The sequence below is a fragment of the Chlorocebus sabaeus genome, chromosome 21 (assembly GCF_047675955.1).
Source record: "Chlorocebus sabaeus isolate Y175 chromosome 21, mChlSab1.0.hap1, whole genome shotgun sequence".
Lineage (NCBI taxonomy): Eukaryota > Metazoa > Chordata > Mammalia > Primates > Cercopithecidae > Chlorocebus > Chlorocebus sabaeus.
In genome coordinates, this window is record NC_132924.1 from 28,707,835 (window position 1) to 28,733,188 (window position 25,354).

The 25,354-nt window shown below is 37.3% G+C and overlaps 2 protein-coding genes across 5 annotated transcripts in view; both read left to right on the forward strand.

Annotated features, from left to right (window-relative positions):
* Window positions 1-24,453, forward strand: part of NT5C3A (5'-nucleotidase, cytosolic IIIA) — a 47,372-nt gene extending 22,919 nt beyond the window's left edge. For 2 of the 4 annotated variants that reach the window (XM_007981651.3, XM_007981652.3), the window contains exons 2-10: window positions 3,223-3,277; window positions 11,664-11,762; window positions 14,482-14,551; window positions 16,503-16,549; window positions 17,243-17,328; window positions 18,839-18,928; window positions 20,991-21,153; window positions 22,727-22,927; window positions 23,773-24,453. In XM_007981651.3, coding sequence (XP_007979842.1) covers window positions 3,242-3,277; window positions 11,664-11,762; window positions 14,482-14,551; window positions 16,503-16,549; window positions 17,243-17,328; window positions 18,839-18,928; window positions 20,991-21,153; window positions 22,727-22,927; window positions 23,773-23,874 — 894 coding nt within the window. In that variant the 5' untranslated portion in view covers window positions 3,223-3,241 and the 3' untranslated portion in view covers window positions 23,875-24,453. The remainder of the gene's footprint in view (window positions 1-3,222; window positions 3,278-11,663; window positions 11,763-14,481; window positions 14,552-16,502; window positions 16,550-17,242; window positions 17,329-18,838; window positions 18,929-20,990; window positions 21,154-22,726; window positions 22,928-23,772) is intronic. The other 2 variants (XM_038004822.2, XM_007981650.3) reach the window with 2 other exon arrangements.
* On the forward strand, window positions 301-3,216 carry LOC119626309 (small ribosomal subunit protein uS14-like). The gene has a single exon (XM_038004823.2). The coding sequence runs from the start codon at window positions 2,832-2,834 to the stop codon at window positions 3,000-3,002; it is 171 nt and encodes a 56-aa protein (XP_037860751.2). The 5' UTR covers window positions 301-2,831; the 3' UTR covers window positions 3,003-3,216.
* Window positions 24,454-25,354: the final 901 nt, after the last annotated feature.

The window sequence follows — 25,354 nt, forward strand, 5'->3', positions numbered from 1 at the left end:
CATGTAGACATACCAATCAATTTTCATTAATTGACTTGTAAACTATCGTCAGAATGAAATACCGTGATAAAGTTTTGAGTTGTCAAGTTTGTGTTAAGTGAAGTTCTTACCTCTTGCTTCAGTCTTTAGCCTTGTCCTACATATTCCTTGTAAAGAACTCTGCTATAGTAGAGACCTTAATCTCATACAAAAAGCACACAAAGTAATTATTTTCCAGTTTCCACATTTTCCAGTTCACACTTAAAGACTCTGAAGACTTAAAATGTTAAAACTTCCTTTGAAGAGAGTTCATAGTTCAAGGGCAGTATTTTCTATTTTTGAACACGTCTTCTACACTTGATGTGTTTTTTCCAGCAACTCTTCTCTTGAAGCATCTGCAACAGATGACCATTGGCAAAGTAAGCCAGAACTTTATATACCAGGTATAGGTTTACAAGCCTATTGGTTTAAAAATACTCTGCCCTAATTTTCCGTGTCTTCCTTAGAATAGTGCCAGAATGCTGACATTTTACACCTGAGTCTTTACACTTTTTAAATGATATAGACCTTAGAGCAATTTTTGTGTAAGGACTGCAGTATCACTTTATATGCGATTATCTTTGAACAAAGATAAATTCTGATCAGATTGCTAGTGAGGACTGGGAAGAATGAAAGCTCTTCAGTTGAAATTTGCATAGTATTCATGAATTACTGGTATATTTACCAAAAAAAAAAAAAAGGTCCTAAAGTTGGCCATCAAATTTCTTATCACTCTTTGTTTTTATTTGATGAGATGATGAGAAAGATGATCATTCTTTTACCAACTTATACTGACTTTTTTCCCCTGTAAACTCAAAATGTATGTTCCAAAAAGAGCCATACTTCAGAGATAGAGACTAGAGAGGGCTTCTACTACCTGAATGTGTAACAAAAAGATCTTAGATTCCTAGATACTAAAATGTGTCTAATTCTTCACTGTGTGAATTGTTTGCCCTTGAGTTTTTCAAATGTTTCACAGATTATGCGGTATTTTTATAAACTCTACAGTACTTTTCCACAGTCTCCACACTCTTCCTTTTTTTCAAGCTAATGAGATGGTTTTATTTAAATAGTGTTCTTTGAGAAATGTAAACCACTTTTCACATATTAAACATCAAAGAAAAGCTGTAAGCATTTAATAATTAGGCTTTGATTGCTATGAATGAAGAAATAGACTTGCATGCAGCTTCTCTAATACCTTGTTTGTTAGAAATCTGGATGACTATGAAAGAAAAAAGTTAGACCAAGGAAAATCTACTTAAACTTCACTACAATTATCTAAGCTAAAGACTACTAATTACCAAACTACCATTATATTTTGAGGGTGGTGATCAAATGTTTTCTGAGTTATATACTGTATGTGTGTATGTATATATGTGTGTGTGTGTATATATGTATAAAGATATACACATACACATCTTTATATCGATATATATACACACACTCATATGCAGATACATTCTTTTTCAGATGTGAAAAATTGCAAGTTATCATCTTACTATTTGGAAATCATGTGTACTTAATTCTAAGATGCCATCAATTATGAGACTATCAACTTACTAGCAGGCTTTCCGAGAGAGGAAGAAAAAGACATTTTGTAATTTCATCGACTTAAAATGGAAGGGGGTAGGGACCAAATTTTAGAATTTGAGAAAATTTGATGTATCTGCTATAACACCTTTTAATTATAAAGAACACAGATCTAATGTCCAACTTACATTACTAGAGTTTAAGAAAAAGTCAGATATTTTCTCCCCTTCAACTAAGTTGCCATTTTTAAATAGTGCTTTAATTATAAAATTTTACTTATCTGAAATAAAGTAAAAGTAAAGTCATTATGGAACAAAAATAGATTAGTAATTTTCCCTGAGTTTTATACTACCAACACAGCAACAACAAAAAACCTTAGAATAATGTTGAGGGATGTTTTAAAAACTGGTTCCTTTTGTTTGATGAATAGATACTTTTAAACTTCACCCAGAGCCTAAAAGGTTCATTCAGTTAATAAATACTGTCACATACCTATTTTGTGCTAGACACAATGCTCAATTCAAATGCAGCTCATATCTTAGTCACATCATATTTAAAAATTAAAGATTTAGGCCAGGCGCAGTGGCTCCCGCCTGATATCCCAGCAGTTTGGGAGGCTGAGGCAGGCGGATCACGAGGTCAGGAGATCGAGGCCATCCTGGCCAACGTGGTGAAACCCCATCTCTACTAAAAATGCAAAAATTAGCCAGGCATGGCAGCATGCGCCTGTAATCCCACCTACTTGGGAGGCTGAGGCAGCAGAATCATTTGAACCTGGGAGTCAGAGGTTGCAGTGAGCCGAGATCACGCCACTGCACTCCAGCCTAGCAACAGAGCAAGACTCCATCTCAAAAAAAAAAAAAAAAAATTAAAGATTATAATATAAGAAAATTGAAGGAAAAATTGGACTTTTGTGTTATGTCTTCCCTTACTTTGTTCTGTCTGTATATTCCTATATTGATTCAGTAGTAGCAATGCATAATTTTCCCACAAACTTCCTTACATGTAGAGAAAGTGTTGATAAAATATTCTTGCAATAAAGTGCTCTTTGCAAATATGTACTTCATTTTCACTGTTTATTCAATTTTCTTAATACCATATAAGTTCTTGTAGGAGAGCTTCAGATTCTCCATACAAAATGTTTCATCCAAAACTATGCTGGATAGAGTAAAACCCTTGCTGAGCTTCTTAGAAAAAAAAATAAATAAATGCTTTATATGTCAAATATAGGCTATATTAAATCATAACAAAGCCTTTTGCCTCATTGCACTCCCGAAAGCAAGATGGGTCACCAGCAGCCTTACTGGAGCCACCCACAGAAGTTGGGCCAGGGTTCTCGCTCTTGTCACATCTGCCCAAACCAGCAAAGTCTAATCCGGAAACACAGCCTCAATACGTGCCGTCAGTGTTTCCGTCAGTACACGAAGGACATAGGTTTCACTGAGTTGGACTAAGTGATCTTCCTTGAATGGATTATCCAGGGCATCCACCCAATGAAAGAAACCATGTTAGTTCTTTGTACATAAAATAAACATTTTCAAAAAACAAAATAAGTCATACCGAAAATACCACCTTAGTATATTATTAGCATAACAGGAAGAACCTGAAATTTATGTATGTCACGTGTACTTTTTTTTTTTCTCTTTTGCTGTGACATCACCTGGGAAAATCCAGAAGATTGGATAACCAAGAAATGACTAATCAAGAGTCTGCTGTACATGTGAAAATGGTGGGTATTTGCCTATTTCCAGTTCCATTTATTAATGGTAAATCTTCACCACTTTTACCTCTGTCTCTAACCAGATAATTATGAGACTGAAATTTTATACAACTTTCTTCACAGTGCATCACAAAATAAACCTCAAATACTTATTGAATTGAATTTCAAATTATCTTTAAAATGTTTTTGCTTGAAATCTAATGCACATTATTGTGCTTCTCAGAATATAAAATGTTTCCCCATTCCTTTTTAGGCTAAATTTTCTTTGCTCAGCAATAACACACTTAAATCATACAATGTGAAATACATTATTGTAGGCTTCCTAATTTAAATGACAAGCATTCAGAAATTTTTAAAATACTACTTGCATGACAGTAGAGTTGCATTATATATATTAGGACGAGATAGGAAGTGTACAGGCTTTGGAGTCAGAACTGGCTTCATATCTTAACTCATTCTGGCTAGGCGCCTGTAATCCCAGCACTTTGGGAGGCCGAGGTGGGCGGATCACGAGGTTGGGAGATCAAGACCGTCCAGGCTAATACAGTGAAACCCCATCTCTACTAAAAATACAAAAAATTAGCCGGGCATGGTAACACGCTCCTGTAGTCGCAGCTACTTGGGAGGCTGAGGCAGGCGAATGGCTTGAACCTGGGAGGTGGAGGCTGCAGTGAGCCAAGATTGTGCCACTGCACTCCAGCCTGGGCGACAGCGAGATTCCATCTCAAAAAAAAAATCTTACTCCTTATTAGTTTCTATAGCCCTGAATGAGAGCAGTAATCTTACCTTTAAGAAATGGGTGTGAAACCACCAACTGTGCGTTATTATTCATACTTAATGAAAACATATATAAAATTTCTAATAACCACATATTAAGCATTCATTAAATATTAATCTACTCTATTATGTTAGTGAGTGTTTTAACTGTGTAACTGGCATATTTATTTGCATATGTGAAAAGAAATTACATCTGTTCTCCATATTCACAGTGATAAAATCTTAAAAACAACAATTTTAAAAAATCCTTTCTTTTGAAGGGAACAACTGCCCTATGATCTCTTGTTTTCTCTTTGTGTTCTTTTTATTGTTGTGCCTCCTCTTCTGTTCCATTTATTTTTTCAGCTTTCTCTTTCTGTCTAGCTTTTTTCTGGCCTATAAACTAGAGCATGACACAGCAAGCAAGCAGCACTTGGTCACACTTAATAAATCTCTTGTTCATCTTTCCCTCAACCAGTGTAGGATCAAAGGTGAAAGTTGACTCAAAATGGTAATTAAGTCATAGTCAGTTTAGTTATTGCTCTTAGATTGAAGCGCATGCAACTGTTGTTTTTATATGTCAAATATAGTCCAATACTGCCAGTTTTATATGGTTCAACCTAATAGCAACTCTTTGCATCCATTGAATGATTGGCACTTGATTCATTGGAATTGAGCATATCTCTTTGATACATAGAATTAAACCAGTCTAAAACTTATTTTCTTGTTTGGGTTGACTTTTTTTTATCTCATATGAACACAAGCAGTATAGGAATTCCCTGACATATAAACAATGTTAATCCTCTCTGTATAATGTTGTTACTTGGGTCCTAGAGCCCTCTAGAAGGTGTCTGTAGAGGCAAGTAGCAGTGTATTCACCCCACAGTTGTTTAGACTGTTGAAGGAAAATAAGGCAAAAGATTTTTTTTTAACTATTATTGCATTAATTTACACAGTTTTTACCTTGGGTTTGCTTTCCTAAAAATATTGATATGTCTTTAATATTGACAACTTTATAGCATGTTATTCTTCACTTCTCATGAACAGGATTCAGATCTCTCTGTCCAGACTTTTTACACGCACACTTCTCTGTGTACACTTAAGTTCTAGACAAACAGAGCTATTTCTCTTTTTCCCACATTAGACCCTGCACTTTGATTCCTCCCTAATCTCAGCATATCTAAGTCCTGTTTCTCTTCCAGAGCCTACCTCTGTTGGCTCTTACTCCTTTGACCCCAGAAGAAGAAATCTCTGTCTCTTCTATTCCTCTTACATTTTATCTGGACATCTTGGCAATGTATTAATTATTTGGATTTCTATTTTATAATCCACATTACAGAATATGCACCTTGAGTGTAAGATTTATATTTTATGTTTCTCTTACAGAGCAGCTTCACACACTGTTGTATACTTAATATGTGGTGAAGGAATGAAAGAATTTGGCCTACACTATCTTTTTTTTTTTAATATACTTTAAGTTCTAGGGTACATGTGCACAATGTGCAAGTTTGTTACATATGTATACATGTGCCATGTTGGTGTGCTGCACCCATCAACTCGTCATTTACATCAGGTATAACTCCCAATGCCATCCCTTCCCCCTGCCTACACTATCTTAATGTGGAAACAGACTGAATATATAATAGGCAAGGGAAATCACTATTACTAAAATTTAGTAGTGCATAATCTTCCAAAAAAATCAGAGAATCATCCATGTGTATGGGCAAATGTACCAGTTTGAATAGGTGGCTTTAAATCTATACTTTCTGTGTAGTTGGATAAAAACTGTAGTGCCTACTTCTTTGCACCACTGCAGTAATGAAGTCTTTTGTTGCTACCAAATATAAACAGTGGAAAACCAAGAAAGAATATTTCTCTGAAAACATCTGACTGAAATTTCTTAAGTGATTCAAACTAACTTTTATGTGGGCTATTTCCAGAAAAATGTAGGATAATACTAAGGTAATTTAAAATTCACTGAGGCTGGGTGCTATGGCTCATGCCTGTAATCCCTGCACTTTGGGAGGCCAAGGCGAGAGGATCGCTTGAGCTCAGGAGTTTGAGACCAGCCTGGGCAACATAGTGAGACCTGTCTCTACAAAAATTGAAAAATTAGCTGGGCATAGTGGCAGATGACTGTAGCCCCAGCTACTCTGGAGGCTAAAGTGGGAGGATCTATTGAGCCCAGAATGTCAAGGCTGCAGTGAGCTGTGATCACGCCACTGCACTCCGGCCTGGTTGACAGAGTGGGACCTTGTCTCAAAAAAAATTTTAAATAGGTCAGGTGCAGTGGCTGATGCCTGTAATCCCAACACTTTGGGATGCTGAGGCAGGCAGATTGCTTGAGCCCAAGACTTCAAGACCAGCCTAGGCAACACTTCAAAACCCTCTTTCTACAAAAAAATGCAAAAATTAGCCAAGAGTAGTGGTGAGCCCCTATAGTCCCAGTTACTTGAGAGGCTGAGGTGGGGGGATCGCCTGAGTCCAGGAGTTGAAAGTTGCAGTGAGGCAAGATCACACCACTGCACTCCAGCCTGGGTGACAGAGCAAGACCCTGCCTCAAAAAATAAAAAAGTAAACTTTTTTTTTTTTTGAGACCGAGTCTCACTCTGTCACCCAGGCTTGGAGTGCAGTGGCAAAATCCTGGCTTACTGCAGCCTCCACCTCCCAGGTTCAAGCAGTTCTCCTGCCTCAGTCTCCCAAGTAATAGGAATTACAGGTGTGTGGTGCTAATTTTGTATATTTAGTAGAGACAGTGTTTCACCCTGTTACCCAGGCTGATCTCGAACTCCTGACCTCTGGTGATATGCCTGCCTTGGCCCCCCAAAGTGCTGGTACTACAGGCATGAGCCACCGTGCCCGGCCTTTGTTTGTTTGTTTGTTTTTGAGACAGAGTCTCGCTCTGTCACCCGGACTAGAGTGCAGTGGTGCCATCTCAGCTCACTGCAACCTCCGCCTCCCGGGTTCAAGCAATTCTCCTGTCTCAACCTCCAAAGTAACTGGGATTACAGGCGTGTGCTACCATGCCCGGCTAATTTTTGTATTTTTAATAGAGAGAGGGTTTCACTATGTTGGCCAGGCTGGTCTCAAACTCCTGACCTTAGGTGATCCACTGGCCTTGGCCTCCCAAAGTGCTGGGATTCCAGGCATCAGCCACTGTGCCCGGCCAAACAAATTTTAAAAATAATAAATAAATGAAACTCATATAGATGAACATATATATTTATAAATTAAAAGTACAAGTAATTTTTTTAGTCTTGGTTAAAATATGAATTTTTTTTCATTTATTTATTTATCTGTTTTTTGAGACAGGGTCTCACTGTGTCAACCAGGCTGGAGTGCAGTGGCATGACGTCAGCTCACTGCAACCTCTGCCTCCCAGGCTCAGGCAATCCTCCCACCTTAGCATCCGAGTATCTGGGACTACAGATGTGCACCACCATGCCTGGCTAATTTTTGTATTGTTTGTAGAGATGGGGTTTCGCCATGTTGTCCAGCCTGGTCTCGAACTGCTGAGCTCAAGTGGTCCTCCCGCCTCGGCCTCCTGAAGTGCTGAGGTTACAGGCATGAGCCACCATGGCTGGCCATGTTTTCTTTTTTAATCAAAATTTAATATAATTTGAAATCTAGTTCAAACAGAATTAAACTTTGAAGTTGCCATAATCTCATCCTGGAAATTAGGATTATCCCTAGTCTGGAACATTATCATTGGATTGATGATACCAAGCCACACCCAAAATTTGGCAACTGTACCTTGGGGCTTCTCATTTTTATCTTGTGCCAGTGTATCTACAAGATCATATCAAATAATCTAATATTGCAATTGAGTTATGGATAAAAATGGCATAACTTTGAAATCCATTTCATCTTTATATTGGTCAAAATAAATGTGTTTTAGGTCTTTCTTAATCATTTTTGGTGTTGATTCAGATTTGGCATCAATCAACCAACATACCCTGATTCTTTTCAGGAAGGCATTTCTCCCTCCCTAAGATTTTACACTGTGGCTTTACTATAAAATGAATTTGTTCTCTTTGTATCACAAATGATGGAAATTTTTAGCTTCTTATTTATTTTTCATAAAATTATATCATCATCACATTGAAAATTTTTCAGACAATTCAAAATAACTTGTGCTTCAAATTTGAAGTATCATTATTTATGTGCCACCAAACCATGTCTATGTTTTTCTAAGAGGGATATAGACAGAAGGACTTTGTGGAGGTAACGAAAGTATGTGATCTCATGCAACAGTTGGGGCATGTTCAACAACAACAACAAAAAGTATGTGATGTATTTCATCATACTTCTACAGTGTGCTTATATTATGATACTCTTTGATATATTCCATACAGGAGTCTTTGATTATCTTTCTTAGGCTATATTATAAAGTATTTGAGTAAAATACCCAATATCTCAAGTTCTTGCGAAGTATTTCTCATACAGATCAGTGACATTTATTGTGTATTGCAGGAGAGGAGTATAGTATACTACATAACCCAAGACAGATAGAATGGTCATTTTTATATTTCTTATACCTATTTCATCATTATTTTACTCCCATGCCATTTGTGTGTTCACTACTTATTTATCTGAAAATTAATGGTTGTATGTTGTACAGGAGCCAGCCACCAGTGCCTTTAGCTACCAGTTCTCTTTCGTCCATTGTGATTTATAGTAAACCAGTATTAGCTGGGCGTGGTGGCTCACACCTGTAATCCCAGCATTTTGGAGGCTGAAGCGGGGAGATTGCTTGAGCCCAGGAGTTCGAGACCAGCCTGGGCAACATAGCAAGACCTTATCTCTATAAAAATAAAATAAACCAATCTTACATTTGTCAGTGTAGCAGAAACCAGCCTTCTTCGAAGTGGTCTTGGTGTGATTCTCCTATCCATTATCAAAAACTTGAAGCTGTCATTTGTCTTAGGCAAGATATCTTAGTATGGGTACACTGAAATAGAGTATTTAATTTTTTTGGTGAAAAAATAGTCTATGATCTATATCCTGTGTTGCTTTCACCATAATGGATTGGTTATTGAATCAAACATATGGTGATTGCTGTGCATCTGCCAGTTAAGGCTGAGGTAAGAACAGAAATTAGTTGTCAAGAGATAAACTTACTAGCTGAGGTATTTTAAGGGAGTTACAGAAGTGATATTCCAAAACAGCAGTCATCCCTAAAACTCAGCAGAAAAGCAGAGTAAATACTCATCATCATATCCCTAGCATCTAGCAACAGTGTGTGGCACAAAGTAGACACATGGTAAATATTAGTTAGGCGAGTGAATGGGTTAATGTATGAAAAAAAAGAATGTAGGAACCAGTGCCTATCTGCCTTTCTATCTATTGAAAAATCACTATAAAATACATAACCTTTAATCTATTGAAACTCATTCAGTTAAGTTAAAAGGATTACTACCTCAAGTTTACTTGCATTGCAGGTCATCCTACTTAAATATGGCTTTTTAAAATTAAGTGTATTGTAGGTGGTAGATCTTTCATCCATGGAGAAAATTTTAATGTTAGCACTTCTCTTTTCTCTACACTTTATGTTTTTCAAGCTCTGCCTCCTGGGTTTACACCATTCTCCTGCCGCAGCCTCCCAAGTAGCTGGGACTACAGGCACCCACCACCACGCCCAGCTAATTTTTTGTATTTTTAGTAGAGACAGGGTTTCACCATGTTAGCCAGGATGGTCTTGATCTCCTGACCTCGTGATCCGCCCGCCCCAACCTCCCAAAGTGCTGGGATTACAGGCATGAGCCACCATGCCCGGCCTCTTTCCTCTACACTTTCATTATCATCTTCCGGTCTTTGGGAGACAGGCTAGCCTTTTTCTGATTTTTCTACTCTTGCACATTATGTAGAAACAACACAGCATCTGATAGATTTACCTGGTCAGATTCTCGCGTAGCAAAGATAGAAGGTCCAGGGAATTTTTATAACCATGTCCATGACACACATGAACTATGTTAATATTACCAATAACATAGCCAGAATAAAAATATATCAATAAAGATGATCCAATACAAACCAGTATAGAGCCTGAATTTGAGGTACTATTACTGCCTATACTGTATAACTGACTATAAAATGAGGCATAATTTTCTCCTCCTTGTTGTATTGTACGTGTGCTGTAAGAGCTTGTACTGATTTTTCCTCTAATCAGTTTCATTCTATTTGTGATAAAGTAGCTAGTAACAAGAAATAATACTTAAGATTAAATTGTTGAGCAACCCTAAAGTCTTCATAACTCTGTAGTAGCAGCCTACATCCATTGTTTTAGATGGATCTTGCTATGTTGCCCAGGCTGGTCTCAAACTCCTGGGCTCCAATGATCCTACCTCAGCTTCCAAGTAGCTGGGATTACAGGCATGTGCCACTGTGCCTGGCACAATACTTTTTGGCAGTTATCTCAATTTAAAATAAATCTATTGTAAAATATGTGCCAAGAACAGTATATTATTTGGGAAATAGTACAATAAAAAGAGCAAAGATCTTGAAGCAGCTTTTCAATTTTTAAATATTTTAAATATATTTTAATTATACAAAGATAAACTTTTGGGGGAATAATCATGATAATTGCTTCCTTTCTGCTCAGGAACATTTTAAAATATAAATATGTAGACAAGCTAAATGTATGTATGTATTTGTAAAAGCCAGATGCAAAAGTATATAATGAGGATGAGCTAAAACTATGTACATCTATATGCATGTTTCAGAGGGATATTCTCAAGGTATTATATTAGTATTAGGGTGGAGGTTTAGTTATTGTATTATATAAAATGGAGGCTTAATGGGGGGGTCATCTTAAGATTTTTAGAAAAATTACATCAATCGAGGGGTAGCTGTTGGGGTATTCATGGTTAAAATATGATTTCTGGGCTCTGACTGGATTGCATCACAACCCAGAAATGAAACTAATAGAAAATCACAGAAATGAAACTAATAGAAAATAAATTTAAATGTTACTTGTTTATCTTCAAGTAGTTGAACTCCAGGCAGTTTTTATTGTCTTTTTTATATTTTTACTGTTATTTCTGTGGTAAGCATGCATAGCTTTTATAATTAGAAAAAGATATACTCTCTGATAATGTAATTGAATCACAAATGTAGTTTTGTCTTACTCTGTAGCTAGAAAATACTGATACATTTTAAGTATTTCTGTGTGTATAAATGGTAATGTGGGAGCTGGGCTTGGTGTCCCACACTTTTAATCCCAGGACTTTGGAAGGCCAAGATGGAGGATTGCTTGAGGCCAGGAGTTCAAGATCAGCCTGAGCAACATAGCAAGACCTCACTCACCTCTACAGAAAATTTTAAAAATTAGCTGGTTATGATGGCGCATGCCTTCTACCTACTCAGGAGGCTGAGATGGGAGGAGCATTTGAGCCCAGGAGTTTGAGGCTACGGTGAGCTAGGATTGTGCCAATGCACTCCAGCCTGGGTGACAAAACAAGACAGCATGTCTAAAAAAGTAGTAATAAGATAAATAAATGGTAATTTGATGTGGTGGCTTGCTTTTTAAAAATAATGCCTTAACATTTTTATGTCTTTAAATAAGACAAGCTTCTGGTTGGTATCAAAGGAACCTGAGGAAAGAAGAATGAAAACTAATTAATTTTCTTTTACTCTTTAGATGCCAGAATTCCAGAAAAGTTCAGTTCGAATCAAGAATCCTACAAGAGTAGAAGAAATTATCTGTGGTCTTATCAAAGGAGGAGCTGCCAAACTTCAGGTGAATAATCATCAAGAAGCCTTGGCTGTGTGTGGTGGCTCATGCCTGTAATCCCAGCACTTTGGGAGACTGAAGCAGGAGGATCATTTGAGCCCAGGAGTTTGAGTCCAGCCTGGGCAACATAGTGAGACCCCATCTCTGTTTAAAAAAAAAAAAAAAAAAATGACCAGGCACAGTGGCTCACACCTGTAATCCCAGCACTTTGGGAGGCCAAGGTGGGTGGATGAGGCTGAGGTCTGGAGTTTGAGACCAGCCTGGCCAACATGGTGAAACTCTGTCTCTACTAAAAGTACAAAAATTAGCCAAGCCTGGTGGCACATGCCTGTAATCCCAGCTACTTGGGAGGCTGAGGCAGGCGAATCACTTAACCCCAGGAGGCGGAGGTTGCAGTGAGCTGAGATCATGCCACTGCACTCCAAAAATAAAATAAAAGCTTAATAATAAAGGCTTCTTTTTCTTCTTCTTCTTCTTTTGAGATGGAGTCTCACTCTGTTGCCCAGGCTGGAGTGCAGTGGCGTGATCCTGGCTCACTGCTCCTCCCGGGTTCAAGCAATTCTCATACCTCAGCCTCCTAAGCAGCTGGGGTTACAGGTGCCAGCTACCACACCCAGCTAATTTTTTTTTTGGTTTCTGAGACTGAGTATTGCTCTGTTGGTCAGGCTGGAGTGCAGTGGCACAATCTCAGCTCACTGCAACCTCTGCCTCCCGGTTCAACCAATTCTCCCACCTCAACCTCCAGAGCAGCTGGGATTATAGGTGCCTGCCACTGCGCCCAGCTAATTTTTACATTTTTAGTAGAGACAGGGTTTTGCCACATTGGCCAGGCTGGTCTCAAACTCCTGGCCTCAAGTGATCCATCCGCCTCAGCCTCCCAAAGTGCTGGGATTACAGGCGTGAGCCATCATGGCCCAGCCTTATTTTATTTTTGATGTTAAAGCAGACTCATTCATCTCCTGTTTGATAAAATGTGAGTACAGCAAGTTTAGGTAGACAGTTTTTGCCTATCCTTTAGGAATATAAAATCCAAAAAATATATATCTTGAGTTTTTCTAAAATAGACAGAATACCCTATTGGAAAAACAAAAATTAATAACCATTAAATAGTCTTAAGTTTTTATTAGTCTTCAGTACTAAGCTAACTCATGCTGTGTATAAGCATTAAACCATTTTAAGGATAATATTTAAAAGGGTATAGTTTTAAGTTGCTCTTTCATGTTTTAATCATAGTAGTTCAAATTAAGATGTAACTTTATTAAGGGGATAGTTGAGTTTTTAAAAAGTTGTCTCTGTTTTAAAGGAATGTGTTACATGTAACAATCTGGATATTCTGTAAAAAAAAATACTCCTTTTTAAAAACATTTCTGAAAAATAATATTTAACGCAGTCTCCTAAGTTTCAAGAGCTGGTCAGCTATTTCAATGTGCATTCATTCATTGGTATAGTTTACCTTAAATAAGCAAGTTAAATCCAGCATGTAACAGCATCAGTAACTAAGAGCTTCATATAGTTGAACTGCTTCCACTGCATATTTGTGCATTGACCAAGTTTGTTGAAAATCTCTAGTGAGAAGAGTAACCATATCACCTGCAATTGCAAATTCCCATACCAATTAATCAGATGTTTTCAAATTTTTATTTTTATTTATTTATTTTATTTTATTTTTTCGAGACGGAGTCTTAACTCTGGCACCCAGGTTGGAGTAGAGTGGCATGATCTTAGCTCACTGCAACCTATGCCTCCCAGGTTCAAGCGATTCTCCTGCCTCAGCTTCCTCAGTAGATGGGATTACAGGCACACGCCACCACACCTGGCTATTTTTGTATTTTTAGTAGAGACAGGGTTTTACCATGTTGGCCAGGCTGGTCTCAAACTCCTGACCTCAAGTGATCTCCCCACCTCGACCTCCCAAAGTGCTGGGATTACAGGCATGAGCCACCATACCCGGCTGGATTTTTTCAATTTTTAAAGTTGAAAATAACTGTTTGTGTGTGTGTGTGTGTGTGTGTATATATATATATGGGGTACATGTGATATTTTCAAATGTATATAAAATGTGTAATCATCAAATCAGGTAATTAGGATATCTGCCATTTCTAATATTTGTTCTTTTTTGGGGAACATTCTAAACCTTTTCTTCTAGCTATTTTGAAATATACAATAAAATACTGTTTACTATAGTCATTCTACTGTATAAACACTAGAATTTATTCCTTCTAACAGTATTTTCATAACCATTCATCAACTGTTCTTTATCTCCCCATCCCTCCCACCTTTCCCAGCCTCTGGTAACCATCTTTCTACTCTCTGCCTCCATGAGATCAAGTTTTTTAGTTTTCATATATGAATAAGAACATGTAATATTTGTCTTTCTGTGCCTGACTTATTTCACGTAAGATAATGACCTCCAGGCTCACCCATGTTGCTGCAAATGACAGCATCTCTTTGTTTTTTATGGCTGCATTACTACTCAGATTTATTTGGCAACAGTGCTAGGGCGGGCACTCAACGTAGCACCTTGTAGTTAAGATTATTCCCAGGACTTTATAAATGAACTGCATGAGAAGATTCAGTGTACAGAAAATGACTTAACAGTGTGGACCAGAGACTGAGCACAGTCCTATGCATCTAGGAAAGCATGAAGTATGTGTTTGGGTAGCACAGAGAAATTCTGGCCATGTGGGCTGTGTTTACAATAATGCCTTTCACTCTTTTCTTACAGATAATAACAGACTTTGATATGACACTCAGTAGATTTTCATACAAAGGGAAAAGATGCCCAACATGTCATAGTAAGTGTGGTATTTGTAAACAAATTCACAAAAGCATGTCATCATTATTTTAAGATCCTCTTTATCTATATTACCTGTGAGATAACTGGGTTTTTAAAATTCTTTTTGGACATTGACAGTGAGGAGACCTGCTTTTTCTTATTATATTTTTAAGGGTTTTTTTTTTCCTATATTATATAAATGGCTATTTTCATGTACGGTTTTGGTAGCAAAGGGAATCAGAGACTCCTGAAGTATTTCTTGTCAAATACGGTCTATTCATTATTCAAGAAATATTTAAATAGGTTGTAAACTTTGGGTTAACCTGAAGAAACTGCATTTATCAAATACTCTGTTTTCTAGGAATTTTACTAAATTTTAATATCTTTTTTGTTTTCCAACTTGGCTGTGAGTTTTTAAAATAACACTCTTCAACCTGACAGGAAAACGGTGAAATGAACTCTCTCATTTGTTTTTAGTACATGTGTAAATTGAAAAATTATTCTGGGGCCGGGTACGGTGGCTCATGGCTGTAATCTCAGCATTTTGGGAGGCTGAGGTGGGCAGATCATTTGCAGTCAGGAGTTCGAGACCAGCATGGCCAAAATGATGAATCCCTGTCTCTACTAAAAATATAAAAATTAGCTGGGCATGGTGGTGGGCACCTGTAATCCCAGCTACTCAAGAGGCTGAGGCAAAAGAATCTCTTGAACCTGGGAGGTGGAGGTTGCAGTGAGCCAAGATTACACCACTGCACTCTAGCCTGTGCAAGAGTGAAACTTCATCTTGAAAAAAAAAAAAAGAAAGAAAAAAAACATTATTTTGATAATTTGTATTAAAAAAACGCTAAAAATTGCCAGGCACAGTGGCTCACGCCTGTAATCCCAGCACTTTAGGAGGTGGAGGTGGGATAATCACTTGAGCCCAGGAGTTTGAGACCAGCCTGAGCAACATAATGATAAGACCTTTTCTTACAAAAAAATTAAAAATCAGCTGGGCATTGTGGCGTGCCTGTGGTCCCAGATACTCACTTGGGAGGCTGAGAGGATCCTTGAGCCTGGGAGGGCGAGTCTGTAGTGAGCCCTAATCACACCACTGCACTCCATCCTGGATGACAAAACAAGACCCTGTCTCGAAAAAAAAAAAAAAAGACACTAAAAATATTTATATCCTTTGCCCTATTAAGTCTTCTTTAGAGAATTTGTAAGTAATCCCAAATGCAGTTTTTAAAAAAGCTTCATTCACAAAAATAATGGTGACTCAGCTCAACATAAAATTATTACTAATAGCAGATGCTTGGAAGCAACCTAAAAAGTTTAATGCTGCAGAAATGATATAAATTATTTTCTGCTCACATACCAGAAATTTTAATTACATGGAAAAATGCAGACTACAATGTGAAATGAAAAAGAAAATTCAAAATTACAGATTTGGTATCATCTCATATCTAATTGATATACATGAAATCTTAAGACTGAAAGGAAATATACTAAAATATTGTTCGCTACTTACTATTGAATTGTAAAACTTTTTACCATTCAGTTTTTGTTTTCTTCTTTACAGTGGTCTGGATTTTCCAGGTGTTTACATTAAGCATTTATCTTTTTATTAAGAAAAAAATATATTTCCCATGTGTGTTTCTTCTATTTAATTACAAAGGAGAAAATGGAAGTGATCAATACACAGTTCATAGTGTTTGAAGATATTGAATTGTCTATCTCAGTGGTGTAAGCGAGCAGTCACTAAATCTCAGATTTTAAACCATTAGCTTCCCTAATAGTGTCATGTGAATTATACCACTGAGACCAAAAGTTGTAACAACCATGCTAGTTGACTTGGCATTACTTAAAAGTATTGGGTTGGTGCAAAAGTAATTGAGTTTTTTGCCATTACTTTATAGCAAATTATTCATAGTAGTGGTAGCATCAATCAGAGTATTTCTTTTAATGCTTATTTTGCTTTCTATCTTTAGATATCATTGACAACTGTAAGCTGGTTACAGATGAATGTAGAAAAAAGGTAAACACTAACAATAATCCATAGTCACTCAAAGACTTCATTACCCTTTTTGCCTGAGAATTTCTTCAGGTGCATTCACACAAGTAAGAATGGACGTAAAGTGCTTACAGCCGTAACTGGCACATAGTAAGCACGCAGTAAATAGTAGGTTTGCTGTATGAATTACGCATTCAAAACATATTTTAGAGATAAAAATTCACAGTAACTTTTAACAACAAAACTTATATTTAAAACTCTTAAATGATCACCAAAGTATTCTGGTGTTGCAACGTTAACTGGAGATTTAAAACAAAAGTACTTTGGTTTTCTGTAGGTTTTGCTCCTTTAAGTTGATGAGGAAGTTGCTTCAGTACTTTGCTTGAGTATGTATCTGTGTATATCTTAACAAAATGCAATTTGAAATGTGAATCAAATTTAATACCTTTATATGAAAACTAAAGTGTTTTTTGTACTGATAATTTTACTCTTGGTTTTTACTTACCTAAAAGTACTTTACAAAAGAAAGGTAGCTTTTTGCAGGTGTATGTGATTACATGTCAACTAAGATCAACAAATATTTTTTCAATTGATGCATTAGCTCAACTTATAAAGCAGTTTATTGAAAATACTTCCTTACATTGTTTTGCTTTTTATAAAACCAAGCAGATATATCTTCATGTAATCTTCATGATTAAATTATTCATATCTTCCTAGTTATTGCAACTAAAGGAAAAATATTACGCTATTGAAGTTGATCCTGTTCTTACTGTAGAAGAGAAGTACCCTTATATGGTGGAATGGTAAGTGTATATTAGGCAGTAGGAGGATTTAAAAAAATAATAAAACAACACTGCAGTTACAACGGATGGCTTATTTTTTACCTGTAGTGCAAACAAACAGATTAATAAACTATGCAAGTTAGAACATTGAATAACAAAATGAGCTCTAATTATCTAATCTCTCTAACAGTTTAGGATTCCTTTTGTTTTGTTTAGTTAAGGTGAAGTCCAGTAGGAATAAATTAAAAGTCCTGCATTTAAGTCTCAAATTAAAAACAAGAATTTTTTTTTAAGTATATGGACAAGATGTGGCTTAATGTGTAAAGAAAAGGTATGAGGATTTAAACTGACTCTGAACTCAATTAGAGCCAGCTGGTGATATGGTTACCAAAAAATCAACCTTTGGTTGCATTAATCAAAATGCAGTGTTCCAAGCGGATCACACTGAAAGCATTGTGCTGGGTTCTGGAAGAATGCTGTTAAGAAAAACCATGACAATAGTGACCAAAAAAAAAAGATCATAAACTTAAAGGATTCAGAGTAGTCCACCAGAATAATGAGAGGAATTTGGGCCTTCCCACTTGAGGAACATTTCAAGGAACAGAAAATGCTTTGATTTGAGAAGCAACAACTTGTTTTAAAATCTTAGGAGACCAGGAATGATTTGTCTTTATTGTCCCATTACCTAACAGTTGAACACTTCATCTGTATTTATGGTATTAAATGTTGAAAAGATACTAGACTTAACTCTACAAACTGGTAGCAGCAGAACTGGAACAAGACTTGGAAGATATAAGATTGATTTCAGCATGAGAAAAGAAAAGCCTGTCTAGCAATTAGAGTTTTCTGGCAATGGAATAAGCTTCCCTGGGAGAATGAGTTTACTGACGTGATAGAAGCTGACCCAGGCAGGGAGGAGGGTGACTTAGGAATATTATAGGGGTATTTTTAGGTATCAGATGAAGAGTTAGGCTTTTTTTTTCTTTCTTTCTGTTTTTAGTGACTCTTTGCATAATTGTAATGGGTTAGAGAGTCTGAGGGCCCTTTATACTGAAATGCTATGATTATAGGTGTTTTTTACATAAAGCAGGCTAATCTATACATAACAGATTTTCTCTCTTGCTCACTAAATAGCATCTTCAGTATGTAAAAAATTCAAACTACAAATTTAAAAAGTGTGTTTGCTGTAATTCCTTTTACTATAATCAGAGAAAGGATTATGCACCCATAGGTTGGATCGAGTTTTTATCTGTAGGAATTAGGAAAGGTTTATAGCTGGTTTCCTTTCATTACCTTACTAACATATTTAAGCTAAGTCTGGGTTTGGGAGGACTGGGAAACTCAGTAAGAACATGCATATCACATTTTGAGACATGAGGTCTACATTCATTAGTGATGAATTTCAGTCTCTAAAATTTAAATCCAAATACAAGGAACGGATTTTCTCACATGGAAGAATGCTTTGTAGTAAAGATAACAATTTTAGTTTGTCTTAATTGATACTCTTTTTTCCTTTGGTCGTAAACTCCAGGTATACTAAATCACATGGTTTGCTTGTTGAACAAGCTTTACCAAAAGCTAAACTTAAAGAAATTGTGGCAGAATCTGACGTTATGCTCAAGTAAGTTTCTTGGGTGGTTTTTGCTGCTATTGTTCACAAACTTGAATTATTGCTATATATGTAGTCAGTTGTACTTTTAAAAAATAAGATATTGAATATTACATATGTAAATATATCCAAAATATGCCACCTATCACAAAATACATAGTGGTAAGATAAGGAATTTAGAAGTACATATTAGATCTTGGTGTAGGTAATAAGAGCCTTATGAGATTTAAATTCTAATTTGTATTTTGTTTCTCCAGATTAAAAATGTCAAGACTTACAAATTTTTGAACCAAGGCCATTTAAAAATTTTTTAGCAAAGTACTTAGGAAAGACATATAATATGAAAGGAATGTATAAATCAAGTTGAAAGGGATTTAAGTATACTTGTTTTGTTTTGTTTTTTTGAGACAGAGTCTCTCTCTGTTGCCCAGGTTAGAGTGTAGTGACATAATATCTTCCTCACTCCAAACTCTGCCTCCTGGGCTCAAGCGATCCCCTTGCCTCAGCCTCTCAAGTAGCTGGGATGACAGGCATGTACCACCATGCCTGGCTACTTTTTGTATTTTTTTGTAAAGATGGGATTTCACCATGTTGCCCTGGCTGGTCTTGAACTCTTAGGGTCAAGCGATCCCAAAGTGCTGGGATTACATGTGTGAGCCACCATGCCTGGCAGTAGATACTATGTCTAAATTTTCATGAGCCTACTTTTTAAATTCTCAAACTTCTTTGAAAACTATTCCTAGGAAAGATTAGTATGTTTTAGTACATAATTATATATGTATGCATGAGTTATAAGATACAAGAGGCTTTTTAATACTGTTTATTACCTCCTAAAATTTTCAACTCATTAGGCAAATGTGATGATGTTACTTTTTTATGATGATGTTATCTTTTAAGGTGATTACTTCTAAAAAGGAAAGCAATAAATTGTCAGAAAAAGTGTGAGGACAGCTAGTAAGTGTTTCATTCCTTAGTAGGCAGCAACAGCATTATTTAACCTATACCCAGGAAGGGTAAAAAAGGGAAGAGGGCTGGCCGGGCGCGGTGGCTCACACCTGTAATCCCAGCACTCTGGGAGGCCGAGGCGGGCGGATCACAAGGTCAGGAGATTGAGACCATCCTGGCTAACATGATGAAACCCCGTCTCTACTAAAAAATACAAAAAATTAGCCGGGCATGGTGGCGGGCGCCTGTAGTCCCAGCTACTGGGAGGCTGAGGCCAGAGAATGGCACGAACCCGGGAGGTGGAGCTTGCAGTGAGCTGAGATCATTCCACTGCACTCCAGCCTGGGAGACAGCGAGACTCCATCTCAAAAAATAAAAATAAAGAATAAAGGGAAGAGGGCTTAAGAACTTAGTAAAGAGACATGCCAGATGTCGAGAATACAGCTAAGTTCCTGCCACTCTGCTTTTCAATTTTATGGATTTTGATGAAACTGTAAGAATATCAAGTCATTCTACATAATTTTAAAATCTGAAAATATTTTAATCATGTAAATGTATTTTTTGTTAGTTAATATATATCCATTAAGTTAGGCCAAGTTGATAGGCCCACTATGGGACTCCATCCTTCTCAGTGTTAATATATCCATATTTTAACCCCTAAGTGGGATTTTCAAGGTGTGGCTTAACTATTGTTTTCTCTTTTTAAATTTGATTTTAGAGACAGGGTCTCGCTATGTTGCCCAGACTGGACTAGAACTCCTGGGCTCAAGCAATCCTCAAGCCTCAACCTCCCAAGTAGCTGGGACTATAAGCATGCACTGCTATGCCTGCCTGTTTCTTTTTAAATGGTATAAATTGTGAACTGTAGGTTTATATTCATATTCAGTGAAAGTTTAAGGACATCTAGTTTGTAGTATTAGGATTGATTAAAGGGAAGGTAAAGAGTTAACCATTGTTTGAAAAACTTACAGTATTGTAGATATAAATAACAGCCCTCTTGGGCAGTATTTTGAAATGAGAATGTGAGTGAGCCATAGAATTACTAGGAATATTTCACTTTTTTAGCTTCTAAGTGAAAAGGAACTATATCTTGCTCTTTAACAATCAGTTTGTTATTTCCATCTTGCAGGGAAGGATATGAGAATTTCTTTGATAAGCTCCAACAACACAGTATACCCGTGTTCATATTTTCGGCTGGAATTGGCGATGTATTAGAGGAGGTTATTCGTCAAGCTGGTGTTTATCATCCAAATGTCAAAGTTGTGTCCAATTTTATGGATTTTGATGAAACTGTAAGAATATGAAATCATTCTTCATAATTTTAAAATCTGAAAATATTTTAATCATGTAAATGTATGTGTTGTTACTTAATATATATCCAGTAAGTTAGGCCAAGTTGATAGGCCCACTGTGGGACTCCATCCTTCTCAACGTTAATATATCCATATTTTAAAAACAATGTGCCTTTCTTAAACTTTCATTCCCCAAGCTATAGACTAATAATAAAAATAGTAAAACTTTTTCTTCTTCTTCTTCTTTTTTTTTTGTTTGAGATGGAGTCTCACTCTGTTGCCCAGGCTGGAGTGCAGCAGCATGATCTCAGCCAATTGCAACCTCTGCCTCCTGGGTTCAAGCAATTCTTCTGCCTCAACCTCTCGAGTAGCTGGGATTACAAGCGTGTGCCACCACACCCAGCTACTTTTTGTATTTTTGGTAGAGATAGGGTTTCACCATGTTGGCCAGGTTGGTCTCAAATTCCTGACCACAAGTGATCCACCCCCCTTGGCCTCCCAAAGTGCTGGGATTACAGGCATGAGCCACCACACATAGCCTAAAACTTCCTTTAAATTGTTTTAATGCAGCAACTTTGACGCCTTAACATTCATAGTTGGAAAAAAAGAAGTTAGAACTGAAATTATTTGAATAGGGTTCTCTAATCAAGACAGTATATTATGAAATACATAAAATAACATAAAATAGGATCTTTTGGTTAGAAACAAAATAAAAACTGAAAATTGAATTTTGAACTCATTTTGTTTTACCTTTTTTTTTTTTTTTTGAGATGGAGTCTTGCTCTGTAGCCCAGGCTAGAGTGCAGTGGCGTGATCTCAGCTCACTGCAACCTCCACCTCCGGGGTTCAAGCAATTCTCCCTACCTGAGCCTCCCGAGTAGCTGGGATTACAGGTGTGTGCCACCACGCTGAGCTAATTTTTGTTTTCTTAATAGAGACGGGGTTTCACCATGTTGGTCAGGATGGTCTCGATCTCTTGACTTCATGATCTGCCCACCTCGGTCTCCCGAAGTGCTGGAATTACAGGCGTGAGCCACTGTGCCCAGCCTTCTTTTTTTTTTTTTTCCAGACAGAGTCTCACTCTGTCACCCAGGCTGGAGTGCAGTGGTGCCATCTTGGCTCACTGCAACCTCCGCCTCCCGGGTTCAGGCGATTCTCCTTCCTCAGCCTTCCGAGTATCTGGGACTACAGGTGTGTGCCACCACACCTGGCTAATTTTTATATTTTAGTGAGGCGGGGTTTCACTGTATTGGCAAGTCTGGTCTCGGACTCCTGACCTCAAGTGATCTGTCCTCCTTGGCCTCCCAAAGTGCTGGGATCACAGGCATGAGCCACTGCGCCCAGCCTTTGTTTTACCGTTTAAAATGGTCTCTAAAAAATCATTTACTTCTCCGAGCCCTTCTTAGCTATGGTGAATGTGATGGACTTAAGTGCTTTGAGATCTTTAGTATCAAAGATGCATTTACAAATATGATGAAATAATAGTGACATCAATTAAGAGCTCCAAAATATGAAAATCCAACAAATAGAATTTTTAAAGCCTGTTATTTCAAAAGATTTATATTTTTCATAGGGGATGCTCAAAGGATTTAAAGGAGAACTAATTCATGTATTTAACAAACATGATGGTGCCTTGAGGAATACAGAATATTTCAATCAACTCAAAGACAATAGTAACATAATTCTTCTGGGAGATTCCCAAGGAGACTTAAGAATGGCAGATGGAGTAGCCAATGTTGAGCACATTCTGAAAATTGGATATCTAAATGATAGAGTAAGTATACAAATCTGTAATTTAATTTTCTTCCAAGAAAAAATTAGGATGAAACTTGGTAAGCAATTGTTGCCATAGTCACCTGAGAAAGTAGTTATTTTAGAGACTTTTTTTTTTTTTTTTTGAGACAAGCCTCTGTTACTGAGGCTAGAGTGTAGTGATGCAATCACATCTCACTACAGCCTCAACCTTCCCAGCTCAAGCATTCCTCCCACCTCAGCCCAAGTAACTGGAACTACAGGCACACACCACTACACCTGGCTGATTTTTTAATTTTTTTGTAGAGATGAGGTCTCCCAATGTTGCCCAAGCTGTTCTCAAACTCCTGGGCTCAAGTGATCCACTAGGCCTCTCAAAGTGTTGGGATAACAGGCGTGAGCCACTATGCCCAGCCAAAACATAGTTTTGATCATTCATTTTGATTGTTCTTTATACTGGTGATGTTTAAAGGAGTTGAGATGCATGCTATAAGTACTGAGAAAGGGGAGGATGTATATTCTGTTAGGAGGCCTCTGTGTCTTCTACCCACTAGATGCTGGATAGCAGTCCCCTGCCATGAACCTCAAAAATGTCCCTAGACATTAGTAAATGTTCCCTGGACAAAATCACCCCATTTGAAAACCACTGGACTGGAGAGAGAGCATTTTGGGGAGAAAAGCTACCATGTGGAAACATGTCTGTCAGTGGGTCTTAAGAGTTTGAAATATTTCTTCATTTCAAAGATTTTTTGAAAGTGAATTTAATTTTTTGCATTTTGCCCAAGAGGTCTAACAATGAGATTCATACTGAAATTACTTGCTGCTTCGCCCTGCATGTTAATTTTCTTTTGTTCTTCTCTTGATTAGGTGGATGAGCTTTTAGAAAAGTACATGAACTCTTATGATATTGTTTTAGTACAAGATGAATCATTAGAAGTAGCCAACTCTATTTTACAGAAGATTCTATAAACAAGCATTCTCCAAGAAGACCTCTCTCCTGTGGGTGCAATTGAACTGTTCATCTTGCTGAGAGACTTATTTATAATATATCCGTACTCTTGAAGTGTTCCCTTTGTATAATTTTCAGACATGGTGAATGCATCAACTGGAAGCTCCTTTTTCTCCACCTCTCTCAACACACTCCTTATCTTTTAACACATTAAAGAAAAAAATCTTAAAGCCAAAATTAGAAAAGTAACTCCCTACTTTTCCAAAGTGAATTTTGTAGTTTAATGTTATCATGCAGTTTTTGAGGAGTCTTTTACACTGGGAAAGTTTGTAGAAATTTTAAAATAAGTTTTATGAAATGGTGAAATAATATGCATGATTTTAAGTATTGCCATTTTTGTAATTTGGGTTATTATGCTGATGGTATCACCATCTCTTGAAATTGTGTTAGGTTTGGTTATTTTGGGGAGAAAATATTTACCGAAAAAGAGTAGCACTTACTGTTGGAAAAAACTGGTGGTGTTTACAACGTCGCTAATCATTACAAAACATTCTGTATTGAAGCACTGATAATAAATATGAAATGAAAAGCCTTTTTAATTCTATGGTCAAAACTATATCTTTATTGAGTCAATACTTATTGAGCACCTACCATGGTGTCTTGTTTTTTTGTTTCTTTCTCTCCGTCTGCCTGTCTTTTGAGATATATGAATTCTAAAATCCTTGTCATAGTGGCTATTTAGATTGAATTATTTTCAAAAATTATTAAGTCTAAAGATATTTGCAGGGAAAATTTTATCTGCTCTTCAGAAAATACTGAGACCTCTGAAAATTATTTTTCCCGTTGAAAACATCAGTAAAAGGTACAAGTCTGCAAGTTTCAGAAAGAACCCGAGGCAGGAAGCAGTGGACCTGGGTCTCGTGGTGACTGAATCTGAGCAGCACTGCAGCATTAGGAACCAGCATCTCTCTGTACAGTCCAGCTACTCACTCCACATCTCTGGCTCTGCCTCATCATTCATCTTCAGGATTTAGACCTGCCATTGTGATAAATTTGACCCTGACTCTTACTCTTAATTCCAGATCCTATGGACACCTAATTGGTTTGCTTATAGCACCTAAGCTGTGATACACACAAAGCATGATCTGATTCGTTCTGGCCATCCAGTGTGAGCAGCAGTCTCTAGTTCAGTCAGGTGTGGCTGGAAGGCAAGGTCACATGTTAGAAAACCTTTTTGTCCTCAGAATGCCCATCCTTATCCTCCACCACCACTCCTCCTTTTCATCATCATAAACAATGAAGCAGGCCAGGAGCAGAAGCTCACACCTGTAATCCCAGCACTTTGGGAGGCCAAGGCAAGCGGATCGCTTGAGCCTAGCAGTTTGAGACCAGCCTGGGTAACATAGGGAGACCCCCGTCTCTGCAAAAAATTAGCCAGGCATGGTGGTGTGCCTGTAGTCCCAGCTACTCAGGAGGCTGAGGCGGGATGATCACCTGAGC